Source organism: Lissotriton vulgaris, chromosome 9, assembly GCF_964263255.1.
Source record: "Lissotriton vulgaris chromosome 9, aLisVul1.2, whole genome shotgun sequence".
NCBI classification, from domain to species: Eukaryota; Metazoa; Chordata; class Amphibia; order Caudata; family Salamandridae; genus Lissotriton; species Lissotriton vulgaris.
The window spans coordinates 896241098-896256724 of record NC_141697.1 but is presented as its reverse complement, the minus strand read 5'-3'; the positions used below and the strand labels follow the sequence as shown (position 1 = coordinate 896256724).

Sequence of the window (15627 nt, the reverse complement as noted above, 5' to 3'; positions counted from 1 at the left end):
CCATTTTACTGGACCAGGCCCAAATCCGAAGAGCCGGCCGCCATTTTAAGAGTCCTGTGGCAGCCGCCTACCGCTGCACCGCAAGAGTGGGAACAACTCAACTACATGGTGAGCGAGACGCTGTAGCCGTAAGAGCGGGCGGTAAACAGCTGAATGGCGGATGAGGCACAGTGTAGCAAAAGCGGGCGGAATGGCGACTGAAACGATAAAGGGGCGCCCCACTACAGCAGACAAGCCTCCGCCATGTGCTTCAAAACTGCATATGTATCTCGTGATATCAAGGTTGGGCAACCAGTACAGAACAAGCAGTTACGAGTCCCATTTACACCGGCGCCATTTTGGGCGCGGCCGGGCAGGTCCAGGATCTACTGAAACATAAAAAATGAGCCTGACGTCTCTGAAGCAGTTCACGAACAGCAGGACATAGCAAATAAACATGAACTCTCTAAAGCTGTTAACTCACTGCAGAACAAAACAAGTGAACCTGAAACCTCTGGAATAATTGTCGCTCAAAAGAACAACACACAAAACTCTGTAGAGCCTGAAGAAAAAAAAACAGAAGGGCACTGTAGTTTCAGACACACTTAACACTAATGACGAAACAAAGATATCGTCTGTTTATAAAGCAGTTATCATCTTGACAGAATTGACAAAGAAGTGTACAGACACCAATGCATCAGCATTCTCGGAGAATCTTAAGGAACAAAGAAAGACCTGTTCACTCTTGACACCCCAGGTGCTGTGTATATTGCACTATAGTGCTGCATCGAGAAAACGGGCAACCCTATTGATGTGGATTTTTCATTATTGATTATTGTAAAGAAATGGCGACTCCCCCCTTTAGCAGATTAGCTAAATGTTTGCGTAATTTAGGCATAAAAGTTATATTATTGTTGTTGTTGTTGTTATCGTTATAGTTCTGGTTAATTTCAAAAAATGGTTAAATATATTTACAGTTTTTGTTGCGTTCGTTATATTTAAATATTAATAAAGTTTTAAAATGTAACTGTCTTGGAGTACTATATTTTTTTTAAAAATCGGGTGAATGGGGCCTTGAATCGGGTTATTGTCATGTGTGGGCTTTGCAAGTGTACTACTACAAGATCGGACATTTCAAACTCAAATGCACGTTCTTTTTCTTACCTTTCCGAAGCATGGAGCGCAATAGCAGGCTGAGAAAAGGTGATGCACGTGTTGAACACTGCCTGGCCTGCAAATTGCTGCCAATGCCCCCCCGCCCGCTCCTGAAAGAGGACACACACACACCGCCGCCCCGAGTACTTCACAAATCTTTAAAAGACCATGCGCTTGTTCAATGGGAAGTGGATAACATGGCTAAGAGCATTTGCTGACTAATGCATGAATATCGCTGACTTTTCAGCGATATTCATGCATTGCGGCCGTTTTTTATCGCATTTGCGATAAACCTTGCTAATAGCAAGGTTTATGTGCGATAAAATTCGCCGAAGTGCGGCGATAATTATTGTCTCTAAACAAGTTAGAGACAAAAATTACCGCTAGATGTTGGAAATATGCCCCCGGGTTTTTCCTTGCAGGAATCGGGAAGCGAAAGACTAGCACTGAAATCAGTAGTCTCACACCTGAATCGGGAGGGTTGCCATGTCTGGATACTCTACAGCTGGAGCCATAGACTACATCCGCAGGGCTAGGTGATAGCCTAGGTCCGGCCTGGACAATCGGACACAGAGGAAGAGAAGTGTCAGAGGGTGCGGTAGTGAATAGGGTGAAAGGGAGGTGTCGAACGGGCACAAGGTGTGATTCTCAGAGAAGAGCAAACAGATGGGGGAAGTATATGGCCCATGCATGAGAGAGAGAGCGGGGGTGACCTTTGCGTGGGGGAGATGCGTGCGAGGGTGGGGAGCCATGCTGAGAATCGACGGCGTGCAGAGAGTGGCCCTGGTCAAGGCATCTAAAATGGCTGCCGTGCACGACAAAATTGTGGCATTGGACAAAAACGCAAGATGGCGCAGACAATGTTTATCAATAAGGATTCATTTATAACAAAATATTTACTCGCAGTGACAAAATGGTGTTCAACACTTCCTGATTTCCATCGAATCGAACGTTAACAAACGTCACGCAGCAAAAAAAAAAAAAAAAAAGCTCACGCACAGAGCGGTTTTTAGCCATGTTATCCAATGGAAGGTGGATAACATGGCTAAGAGCATTTGCTGGATAATGCATGAATATCGCTGACTTTTCAGCGATATTCATGCATTGTGGCCGAAGTGCGGCGATAATTTTTGTCTCTAAACAATTAAAACGAAGCACAAAATGGCAAATTCCCGTTTCACTACCAGTTTGCGGCCCAGTTCGCGGCCCGTGAAGCGCTTCTACCGTGAAAAATCAATTTTTTTTTATTTTCCCCACGGGACCCTTTAATAACTCCAACAACATTCCTAGGGGGTCAAGAGGGGTATACCTTGCCCCCTTTCAATAAATTCCCCCTTCGTTTTTCACCTCTTCTTCTCTCTCGATCCTACCGAGAGATAAGATGGCGGCCGCTCCGGACTATTTAGAATGTTGACAGACACCGGATAGCCAATCAGCTTTCTGTTATCCAATGGAAGGTGGATAACATGGCTAAGAGCATTTGCTGGATAATGCATGAATATCGCTGACTTTTCAACGATATTCATGCATTGTGGCCGATGTGCGGCGATAATTTTTGTCTCTAAACAATTAAAACGAAGCACAAAATGGCGAATTCCCGTTTCGCTACCAGTTTGCGGCCCAGTTCGCGGCCCGGGAAACGCTTCTACCGTGAAAAATAATTTTTTTTTTATTTTCCCCACGGGACCCTTTAATAACCCCAACAACAATCCTAGGGGGTCAAGAGGGGTATACCTTGCCCCCTTTCAATAAATTCCCCCTTCGTTTTTCACCTCTTCTTCTCTCTCGATCCTACCGAGAGATAAGATGGCGGCCGCTCCGGACTATTTAGAATGTTGACAGACACCGGAGAGCCAATCAGCTTTCTGTTATCCAATAGAAGGTGGATAACATGGCTAAGAGGATTTGCTGGATAATGCATGAATATCGCTGACTTTTCAACGATATTCATGCATTGTGGCCGATGTGCGGCGATAATTTTTGTCTCTAAACAATTAAAACGAAGCACAAAATGGCGAATTCCCGTTTTGCTACCAGTTTGCGGCCCAGTTCGCGGCCCGGGAAACGCTTCTACCGTGAAAAATAATTTTTTTTTTATTTTCCCCACGGGACCCTTTAATAACCCCAACAACAATCCTAGGGGGTCAAGAGGGGTATACCTTGCACCCTTTCAATAAATTCCCCCTTCGTTTTTCACCTCTTCTTCTCTCTCGATCCTACCGAGAGATAAGATGGCGGCCGCTCCGGACTGTTTAGAATGTTGACAGACACCGGAGAGCCAATCAGCTTTCTGCGCGCAAAGTTCCGTTTCGCGAAAAGTAAGCGGACCGGATCGCTGCCCGGAGCGCTGTTACAGATATATATCTTGTTTTGAACGTTAATTTCTCAAAAACTACTGGAGCACATATATTGAGACCTAGCAAAGGCACATCGGGCTAACAGTCCCTACAATTTTGCCAAGTTTCGTGCAAATCCATTCAGCCGTTCGAGCTAAAAGTGAGTCCAACCGCCCTATGGAAAAATGAATGGGAAAAACGCGTTTTGGGACCCCCCTTTTTTCTCAGGCCCCCCTTGACGAAACCCCCCCAAATTTTTAGGGGCTGCTCAGAAACAAAATGTGCCATTTTCCTGAAAATTTCAGCCGATTCCGTCCACAAACGCCAAAGTTATTAGGCATAGAATTTTCAGAAATCCCATAGGGAAAAAATCCTAACTATATATACCTACTGGCGAGACGCCAGTAGGTAATATATATATATATATATATATATATATATATATATATATATATATATATATATATATATATATATATATATATATATATACATATATATATATATATATATATATATATACATATATATATATATATATATATATATGTGGTGTGTGTGTATATATGTATATATATATATATATATATATATATCTGTCAGAAGGACGTCTTGCAGCAGTCACGCAGCATAACAGACGAGGCGAACCCAGATAATAGTGCTAATGGTTTATTTTGCTCTCCACCACACCACCATTACGCGTTTCGGCCAAACAAGGCAGTTTGCAGACCTACCTCCAGGGATGGTTTGCTTTGGTATCTAATTCTAAGGTAAGGTAAGGAATCTGGGGCTAGATGTCTCTATCAGATGGACAAGAGACTTACCTTCAGTAACGCCTTATCTGGTAGAGGCATACTCTAACTGCAGATTCCTTACTAACCCACCCATCCTCCGCGTTCTGCAACCTGTTTTCTTCTTACCAACAACATCCGTTTCTTGAAAATATTTTATAGTAAATTACCACTTGTGGTGGTTGGTTCATTAAATAGTACGTAAACACTTGTAGTGGTTAATTTAAAGATGTATCTATCTTTTGGGCACACTGTTTCCATAGCCAGTTTCTAAGGTGGCTCCATGTTTTGCCACGGAAATTAGTCATGGAAGTAACTGACATGAGTGCATCGGGGAAGGGCTTATATGGACTCGGTCAACATCACATTCGGTGGACAACGTCGATACGGAGTTGCACGAAGCCCTCAACCGACGTGCAGAGGTTCTGCTGGAAAACAATTCAAGATCCAGTCTGACGCCTGTTGAGAATTCCAAAGTAAGGAATCTGCAGGTAGACTATGGCCCTCATTACGATGTCGGGAGAACCGCCACTGACAGTCAATCGGTGACTGTCCGTCCGACATCCAGGCCATCGGCCAGACCGCCGGATTACAATACCGGCGGTTGGAGCACATAGGTCGGGGAGTAAGATCGCCACCTCCGACAGGCTCAAATCACCCATCGAGGTGGCAGTTGGAATCTTATCCCTACAGAAGAGGCGGTGCCTGTGCAGGCATCGCCGAAGTAGTTAGGATGTCCCTCTCCGACTTCTTTTCATTGTGGTCTGACTACTATGAAAAGGCAGAAGGAAACAGACTTTGGGGTCTGCAAGCAGGGCCCCTGTTCCCTGTGGGCCACTGCTGAGTGGCCTAGGGGGCACAGATTGTGCACCCCCCCCCACACATCCATGCACCTTGCGCCAGGCACCACATGGAGCCTGGTACACGGTGCAAGGATGTGCACAAAGTGCTTTTTTGTACTGCGGATTGTGCTGCGGCCCACTTCCTGGGCAGTAGCACAGGCCGCAGTACAAAACAGCACTTTCTGACTTCCATGTTGATGGTCATATTGTAAGAGGGCAGTTGGGACCCCCGACATCGTCAGACGGTCACCTGACCGATATGATGGCGGTCAGCAGTCCGACCAACCACCATCATAATGAGGGCCTATGTCTCTACTCTACAAGATAAGGCATTACCGAAGGTAAGTAACTTGTCCATGTAGGCAACACTCTATTCATGTCAGAAGCACAGCAGTCGGGGTGGGGGGTAAGACCGCCACCTCCAACAGGCTCAAAGCACACATCGAGGTGGCAGTTAGAATCTTATCCCTGCAGTAGAGGCGGTGCCTGTGCAGGGACTACTGAAGGACTTAGGCTGTCCCTCTCCGACTTCCTTTTCATGGTGCTCTGACCGCTATGAGAAAGCAGACGGAAACAGACTTTGGGGGCCCCAAGCAGGGCCACTGTGGGCCACTGCTGAGTGGCCTGGGGGGGGGCCCAGATGGTGCCCCCTCACACATCCATGCACTGTGCACCAGCCACCACATGGAGCCTGGCACACGGTGCAAGGATGTGCACAAAGTACTTTTTTGTACTGCGGATTGTGCTGCAGCCCATTTCCTGGGCTGTAGCACAAGCCGCAGTACAAAACAGCACTTTCTGACTTCCTTGCTGATGGTCATATTGTAAGAGGGCAGTTGGGACGGCCAACTCATCGTCGGACAGTCACCTGCCCGATGTGATGGCGGTCAGCGGTCTGACGGACCACCCTCGTAATGAGGGCCTACCTCTCTACCAGATAAGGTGTTACCGAAGGTAAGTAACTTGTCCATGTAGGCAACACAATATTCATGTCAAGCGCACATCCTGGAAACCCTCAGCATTCTAACTCACAGTAGGCACAGCTTCCTTCGCAGATGTTTTGGTGTTTCTGACCAATAGTCCAGGATGATTCCACAGAGGGCTGTTAATCAGCAATGATGCACAAAAATATTTGCAGCTGCTAATGACCATGCTAGATCTAACTTTGTTTGGACATTGTGAGAAATGTGCTTAAAGGTGTCTCTTTTGAATACATCGTTAAAGGTAGTTTTTATGGAATTAAGCTAAAATGGAGAACCGGAAAGCTAAGGAGGTGATACCCAACTCACAGAATGTTTGCTTCGCGTAATTTTTCCCCCAGTACAATTGAAGCCTTCTAGTGCACATACAATGCCTATGTTGGAGTAAAGAACATAAAAACTGCTGTACATTATATTATTATTACCATTATTTCAGATTTATTGCAAACAAGAATTTGCACGTCCGATGGCATAGATTGAGTATCAAACACAATAAAACAGAAATGGGGGGCTGGCAGTCCAGTGTGCTTTAAGTGATAGATTTGTGCTTCGTTTCTGTCCAGTTTAATTTCTTCTTTGCATCTCGATCCTACAGAATGATGTTGACGATGATCAGTTCACCGACTAATGGGAATGCGCTTTATAATTTCAGAATTATCTGTCCAGAAACTTCTACAACCTCCGGTTCCTGGCTCTTTTCCTTGCTTTTGCAATCAACTTCATCCTTCTTTTCTATAAGGTGAGCAGCTCTCTGTAGAAAGACAACTGTCACGGAGGCATACTGACCTGTCCCAAACATATATAAGTACTGATACAATCCGTATGTAATAGAACTTACTAAATAAGACACACCTGAAATAGAGGCAACCAAGCTCTGAAATGGTACTCTCATTTATGCAGATAGAGCACTGAAAACCAATGACAAGGTGACGCCACATTTAAGGATTTTCTTAAATCACACCCTGGCAGGGACTATCCTCAATACATTTATACCCTATTCGAAAGAGTACCGCAGTAAACAGTCATGCTCAGGCACCAAGTCACACTTTGTTAGAGAGACTGGTTAGCGGGTCACTTCCTGGTCTACAGTAACCCTGGGCGTAGTTCGCGTAGTTGCTCTACGCATAGCTAGGCAAAGTGCACTTTGCACGCTACGCGAACTGCATAGTGATATAGGGAAAATGCTGTTCGCAATGATTGCACAGTGCCTGATGATTGTCCGCACTGTGCAATCATTGCAAACGGTGTCATGCACAGTGCGAGCGGTCGTTTTCTGCCGCTCGAATAGATTTGCACTCGAGCGGCAGCTTTCTCAATGTGGACTGGTAGTTTTTTTATTGCGAGCGGTCGCGAGCTGGCGCGACCACTCGCAATGAGAAACCTGACCTCCCCGCGTTGAGAATCTCGCCGGGAGGTTTATTTTCCGCGCTCGCGATTGGCATCTTGATGTTGCCGATTGTGAACGAGGAAAAAGTCTCGCCGGGATGTTGATTTTGCTCGCTTACGGTCGCCAACTTGACGTTGAGGACCGCGAGCGAGCAAAAAATGCCTGCTACGCATTTTTGCACTATGCTACGTGCGATTCGCGTGCGCAAAGTTGCGCAAACTACGCACAATCCGTGAGCGTAGTGTAGTTTTCTGCCCAGGCCTAGTATACAGTCAAATTTATTATGGAGAAAGCATAGAGCCACACATTCGAAAAAACACTCTTTGTACAGTCATACCCCGTTATTTTTTTTAATTACTTTTATTTTCTGTTTTGCACTGTTACAACCAAAGATCATTCAAAGATAGAGAGCTTTACAAAAAGTATGTAGAACAACATAGTACAATGGATAGACATATTCTCCCTAACCCATCCCATGTGTGTCAAAAGGAGTTTGTTTCTTCTTATGTGCTATGATCAGAGAAGCCCTGTCATGAAGATGACATGATAGACAGGCCCGCTCTTCAGGAACAAGGGTGGGAGTCATCACCAGAGTGTGATCCCGCTTCATATGGGTTTGAAAGGCGGGTCAGTTTTGAGTGAATTTATCAATTCGATCAGGGACTAGTCTTGTTACCTTCTCCATGCCATACATGTTCCTTAAGTTGCTAGGTGGAGATATTGGTTGTTTCCCAAATTGGGTGAGGGCAAGGCGTGCTTCAGTTAAGAGGTGTGTGATTATCTTACTGGTTGTTGTTGTCAAGAGATAAATACTGTTCATTCCAGGTTCAGCCAGTAGAATAATTGATTGTCCATGGAGAGTGAGATGCTAAGTATTGTAGTACTGTTCCTACTAATTCATTGAGACTATGTGTTTGGGCAACATAAGCATCCAAACTGTGGAGGACTGTGTTCACTAATACCATAAGAATATGTTGACCTTGTTCCTAGCTAGCTCACAGTGCACCATCTGGACAGGAAAACCTCACAAGGTATCTGATGATGTCTGCAGCCTCATAATATGATGACCCTGGCTCCCCCTGAAGAAATTGTGGAAATAGATCTATCCTTTCATTTTTAGCACAGTCATGCCCAAAGGGAGACACAAGAAATACACGAACTAGCACTTCAAACATTTATTGAAGCAATTTGATTCTTTTGTAAAACAGTTGTGCTGCAATGATTAATAAAATTAAACAAAACATAGTAACCAGCATTACGAGAATGGTGAAAAAGATTAATAATTCAATAATTATAGTTGCTGCATGAATTATATTAATACATATAATCGCACTCCTACCTAATAGTGCCTAACTGAGAGAGCATAGCGTAGATGTAATTCTTTCAGATACCTTAAAGTGGTCTAACTCCCCATTTACCTGTGTGCGTGCGTGTGTCATCTGGTAGCCTGTCTGATGTAGAACAGGTCATCATCCCTCTCAGGATAGGGATGAAATTCAGCTGGGCTGGAACTCAGGCACAGGGCGACAGGACAATCCATAGAAATGCTCTTGTGGCGAACAAGGGCTTGGTGTAGCTTATTTAATGAGAACTGTACCCATTGGTTCTATGCCGGAGCTCCGGTCCAGCTGTCATTGTTGATTCTATCCACCCAGAGCTGTTGTTGAACAAACAACAACAAACAAGGGCAGATTGCACAGTGTACTTGGTCCTTAAACAAAGTGTACAATAGTATGATAATGTACCTACAAAGAAATGCATTTGTAAGCTGAACATTTTCTGAGTTCACTATCGCATGCAAGCACTCAAGCAAAATATGCTTAAAGCCATAGTCTAAAAAGATATCAACTTTAAATGTGAATATGTAAAAATTGGAGCGTTTGTGCATGGGCCCTATTTAACCTCACGATAGTATAGTTCTAATATGAGACAGTATGTCTATCCAGTAGCGTCGAACATGGCCACAGGCCTAACACATTTAAGAAAAATGTCCCTTGTCCCCCACAACCATTCCAGCATGTGTCTGTGCCTCCAAATATGGCATGTACTGTGTTGGAGAACTGTATCATTGTGTAAGTAGTTTATAGCCATTGTCTTGGTGTTAGGTGCACGTAGATGATTTTGCCTGTCTCCCTCTATCCGCTCCCATGAGTCTTGTGAGATTTCGTGGCCTATGTCCTCTTCCCATTCCAATATATAGCTGTATTTTGGGCTGATCCCCATGTCTGAAATTGTTCTCTGCAGTAGGGTTATTCCCTTCCATGTCGTTTTATTAGCAAATATTTGTTCCAAGGTTGTTTTGTCCCAGCTGGCCTTTCCTTTCACTTCTCTTGTGGCTGTCCAGTGAAGCAATTGAGTAAGGTGGAACTCATCCTCCCCGTTTAAGTGCCATTCCATCTGTAGTTCATCCCTGGACCACAATTCCTCATTGAAATAAAGGTTGGCCAAAGTAAGGGGGTTCCCCTGTTCCAGCGAGTGAAACCCGAGTCACCTAACCCTGGTGGAAAGTCTGGATTGTGGATAAGTCAGCGCGACAGGAACGTCGTGGACCCCTTTCTGCTTGAGATGAGTTGGCAGAATTCCAGCAATGTTAATGTGGTGCTGAGTACCTGCTACTTCATAGGATATGCCCTCTGAGGGAACCACTGAAGGAAGCTATGCCCTGTTATAAAGTAACCCCATGTATAGCAACAACCTGTTAGAGAGTTTTGTTATGAAGTTACTTTCTGTTTAGAGAACCACTAATAAAGTCCTTCAACATGATTTTCACTCCTTCCGGAAGAGACCCTTTAAGCAGTCACTTCCTGTTTTAGAAGACCCTGGTATAATAGTACCATTTCATTGACTATACATATCTAAAATAAGGCTGTCCGCCCCTGTTGTAGACCCTAAATACATTGAAACACTCCTTGTTAGAGAGCCTGACAAAGTCAGACACTGTATAGAGCAGTGTTCTTAACCTTTTGACTTCTGCAGACCCCCACTTGATCATTACTGGAACCTGGGGATCCCCACTAAATCAGTATTGGAATCCGGGGACCCCCACTGAATCATTACTGAAATCCAGAACACCAGCCTAAGTGTTTTCGATGACAAATATTAAAAAATCAACATTTTAAATTTAATGGGGAGGTTGGAGCTTTGCTAAAGTCAATTGAGGCCACTCTTCGTCCATACTATATTCAGTTTGATGCACTTGCACTGCTCCAATGAATCAATCTGAGGATACTAACTTAATTTTCTTCCTCCAATTTAAAATTCTTTCACATTTATATGTTTTAACATTGTCAATTGTATATTTTGCCTCCTTATGTAATTAACTTTATTAATCTGTTAATAGTATTTAATTTTCTAAGCAGTCTCGGACCCCTTGAGTAGGCTCTGCTGGGCCCCAAGGGTCCCCAGACCACAGGTTAAGAACCACTGTGATAGAGAATCCACCAAAACAGTCAATCCCTATAATCGAGAGTACTCTGATAAGGGAATGTTTGGGAAGAAGTGCTAGGTTTGTGCTCTCTGCAAGATTGTACTCATGCAATCACACCTTGTAGTTGAAAACTTATGAAATAACCACACCCTACCATAAATAACGCCTTGAAAGTCGTACTCTGTTAGAGACCCCTTTTGCAGTCTCACCACTTTATTTAGAACATCTGCTACATGCACGCCCTGCTAAAGGGAAAACCCAAATAGAGTCACACAGTTTAATTCTACTGTAGAGACCAGAACCCCCATACAGTTGCAATTTGTTACAGAGAAGCCCCTGATACAGTCACCTCTTGCCAATAATAGTTCTCTGACTTTACCACACCTGGTTAAAATATTACCTTCTGATACAGTTGCACCGTATTTCAGACAGAAGCATAACAGTTTAACCATCTTTAACAAACTCCTCAAAGTATTGCCATGTGAACAAGACACTTGATAATGCTCACAGCCAGTTCACACCATCACATACAGGCCATATCACAGAGAATCCCAATAACATGTAAGATAGGCTTATAATGAAGTCACACAGTGAAAAAACAAAACAAAACCTATGTCTCTTTTACATAAGGTGACAGACCACCTCAGCTCTAATACACTGCGAAGTGATAATATAGTATGTGCTACACCTGCAGCCTACTATAGGCACCTCTGCTGAAGTGGTGCGCTGATGCAGAGAAACTTTAAATGCAGGTATGCAATGTTATTGGGAATGCCTATACAGAAGACTCATTTAATATTGCACCTGCAACAATTTCAGGTTCATAGATAGATTGCCTGACGCACTACTGTCATGGTGCAAAAATCCTTCAATGCTCTCCTTCTATTGTAAACCACTCAGTGAATCTACTTCGTGAAATATTGGGCTACCTGGAATCTGCTCTGCTCTATCAACTAAGGACATGAAAAGTTCAATATGGCATGTGACCACCCTCAACAATTTGCAGAATGAGATCCTGAAACCTGACTATGGTTATTCTGAGAAAATACACCCTCCTACTTTGCTTTCTTACCCATTGGTTTCATTTTAGGTGTCAGATTCTCCAAAAGGCGAAGAAGTCTTTGAAGGTTCTGGGTTTGAGGAAGAACTTGAAGGATCCGGATTTGAGGAAGGTGATGAGGAGGAAGAAGAAAGTATTGTTTACTTCTTCCTTGAAGAGAGTACTGGATACATGCAACCAGCCTTGAACTTTCTATCAATCACGCACACCTTAATCGCTTTCCTCTGTATCATCGGTTACAACTGCTTAAAGGTAAGGTAGCAGCTGCCTTATGCATGTGTACAATTGTACATGCGTACAGTTACCAAGACTTCATTAGTGAATAGAAATGCTTAATTGTGAGTTGACAGGCGTACCACACACGTCTCCCTAGCTTGGTGAGAGCTGTTGGTGGGTTATGTATCAGAGATGCCAAGAGCTCTTCCATAAGTCAATGTAGTTTAAGGAGAGTGGGTGAAGGTTGGTACCGATGTAGGGATGATTTGCTGAAAGTTTAATGAAGTGGTAGATATGTTCCCCATGTTTGGGGCTCTTCATGACCATTTTGGATGTGGAAGTCTCTTCCCATGAATATGAGTTGTTCATGTATCTGCAGGATATGAGGTTGAAATGTGCTGAAACGTGTTCATGGTTTGATTGGGCCTCAGGGAAGATAAGAGATTTTCAGTGGGCTGATACAGTCTAGGCCAATTTTGTTGCTGTAGGACCTAAAACTCTTGGATACAGTGGCAGAAACTAAAACATAAATACTGCTTTCTGACAGTTTCCTCAAAACGTACTTCGAAGATAAAGCCCGCTCCTCACCACTCATACACCTCTACAGATGGTTGGATTCCTTTGATATGTTGTAAAGTGTAACTGCTAATAAACATTTTCCAGTGCTGCTCTGGTTCCTAGTCCACCCGCCAAACTCTTCCTGGAGTCTCTGAAAGGTGGGTGGAAAATGCTTAATTTCCATGCCAAGGTCTCTTTCTGAAGTGGGGTATGTTAGTTACTGCCTGTACCAAAATTTGATTAAAAAGTATGTATGTTTATTGTATTTCTACAGCATAAACCTAGCTACAAGGCAGCAGAGCACTGTAAATGGTCACAGACAAGCTTAAAGTCTGCACGTATTAGAGGAAGATGTGTTGTGGAATCCATTGTGATGTAATGTTCTTTAAAGAAGTGGGTCTTCATCTCTCTTTCCCAAATTGGAACAGCGTTAGTGTGGTCCTGAAGGATATGGGGATGTTGTCCTGGGTGCATAGATGAAAAAGATCTGTTGTCTTGTTTTTTCTTTTTTTCTCTTTGGAGTGTGCAGTCGGACAGTGTCCTGGCTGCAGGTGTGTTGACAACCACCAGAGATGGTGCTGGCTGTGATGACTTTGTAAAAGATGCTGCTAGTTTTGAAGATGGTCCGCACTGGTAAAAGGTGCCACTGGATTTCCATTAGGGTGGGGGTGATGTGCTCATATATCTTCAGGCCCTGGATGAGATGTGCTGCAGCATGTGGGATGCCTGTGAGGGGTGCTAGTGTGGAGTCTCGAAGGCCATGGAGTAGGGCATTAAAACCATATAGGTGGGAGAGTACAAGGGCTTGAACACAAATTCTGAAGTCACTTTCTGAAAGAAATGGTTTGACTTTCTTTAGAAGAGAGGGTTGGTACCAGGTAGTCTTTGTTTTGTTGGCAATGTGTTCCTTGAGCTGGAGGTTGGAGTCCAGGGTGAATCCAAGCGATTTGCCTTTCGGTGAGAACTGGCAAATCGTCAAGGTTCGCCTCTTTGAGCTAGGTTTGTACTGTAACATTTTTGTTCTTGGCAAATATTAGCAATTTTGTCTCGGTTGGGTTGAGCTTCAGGAAGGCACTAGACATTCTGGTCTGGCTGATGTGCAAGCAGTGTTTTAGGCGATGGATGTCTGAAGCAGAGGAGACTTTTGACTAGAGTTATGTATCGTCGGCATATTGGTGAATTTTGAAGCTGTTATCTGTGAGAAGAGCTGGAAGTGGCTCCATGTAAAGGTTGAAGATGACAGAAGACAGTGTGGAACCCTGAGGAACTCCACATGTGATATGGATCTTTTGTGACCTGGAGATGCCCATGTAAACACACTGGTGTCAATTGGAAAGTTTGAGAATCGTTTAGAGGATGGGGGGAGGGGAGGGGAATGAGGGCAGTATCTGAAAGAAACAGGTTAGTATTAGATTCCTTACCTTAGAATATCCCCAGGCGTCAGTCTGAATCCAGAAATTTTTGCGTAGCAGTACCCCTGCGCGTCGGTAGGCATCGTCTGCGGCTCCGCGTCCGTCGTCGTTGGCGCCGGAATGACGTCACCGGAGTACTTAGACGCCGCTCTCGCGCACTGACGTCAGTTCTTCTTTTTTTCCGCGCCAGCAAGCGCAGGTCTGGAGAAAGTGGTACCCTTTAGTCATTTTTTGAGTAAGCTTTTTGGATCCTTTTTGGATCCCTTTCGAGTCATATGACTCCACCGGTGCCGGTAGGGATGCCCGGGTTCAAGCCCTGTGCCGACTGCAACCGACTGATGTCGGTTACCGACCCCAATCGCCGGTGCCTACATTGCCTGGGGCCCGACGATGATGACAAGTCGTGCCCCGACTGGCGGGCCTTGACGTCGAAGGCTAGGCGGGAGCGGTCCCTTAAGCGCCTCGAGCTCCGGCAGTCGGCTCCGCGCCGTTTGAGGTCCCGGTCCGGAAGGAGGTCGAGGGACCGGTCGCAGGCCGGAGTCATCACAGCTCGGCGAGTCAACACCACTCGTCATCCTCAGGTAAGAGGCACAAGAAGTCGAAGAGGCGACATTGTTCTTCTGACTTCCCCAGACATTCGCGCGACGTGGCCGGGGGTTCGGCTGACAACTCCCACGCGGCTCGGCCGGAGCCGCGGACGTCGTAGCCTGCTCCATACCTGCCGGTCCCTGGGCAGAACGCGACGCCGGAGGAGATAGATGCCTTCCTCATGGCCATGAGGTCGCTCACTCCTCCGTCGGGGTACTCAGCGCCTTCGGGCCACGCGGCCCCGACTGGGAGCCCAAGCGGGCCCCGGCGCCGTCAGCGACTTTGGTCCCGACGCCGCAAGGCCCCACTGGATCCGCTTCCGGATCTGGGTCGCCGCTGGTTGACCTTACGACCCCGCCGGCGTCGACCCCTAGGGTGTCACACGGGCGCCGTCCCTGCACGACGCCGTCCCTGGTCCACCCCTCGGTCCGGATCCGACGCCGGAGCAGCGTCGCTTGACGCCTCATTCGGTGCCGGCCGAAGAGGAATTCTTCGAGGATCTGGGTCCATCCTTTACCCCTGAATACCAGGTGATGGACGACGAGGGAGGCTAGGAGGGGTCTGAGGACCCTCTGGCATGTGAGTACCAGTCATTTCAGGACTGGACACAGGAATTAGGGGAGGCCAGTGGCCTGGATACCTCCCCAAACACTGGTTTTGTCTCCCCTCCTACTGTGGCTACGGAGGAAGGGGCTACTTATAGTGTGGTGCTGATGAGGGCGGCCAAGGCCTTGGCTCTTGAGCTCCCCATCGCAACGGTGAGGTCTAACATCCTCACAGAGGTTCTTAAACGGCAGGTAAGCTCCCCAGAGCCTCTACTGCCGTTTAATGAGGCTCTCACGGATGTTCTGTTGGGCACTTGGTCCAGGCCCACTACAGGTCCTCCTGTAGATAGG

The 15627-nt window shown here is 45.6% G+C and overlaps 1 protein-coding gene across 11 annotated transcripts in view; it reads left to right on the top strand.

The window, feature by feature from the left end:
- The window catches only part of RYR1 (ryanodine receptor 1), a 1215008-nt gene that overhangs the window by 1093821 nt on the left and 105560 nt on the right, over positions 1-15627 (top strand). For all 11 annotated transcript variants that reach the window (XM_086938669.1, XM_086938668.1, XM_086938662.1 and 8 more), the window contains 2 exons: positions 6736-6822; positions 11988-12209. In XM_086938669.1, the coding sequence (XP_086794795.1) occupies positions 6736-6822; positions 11988-12209 (309 nt within the window). The remainder of the gene's footprint in view (positions 1-6735; positions 6823-11987; positions 12210-15627) is intronic.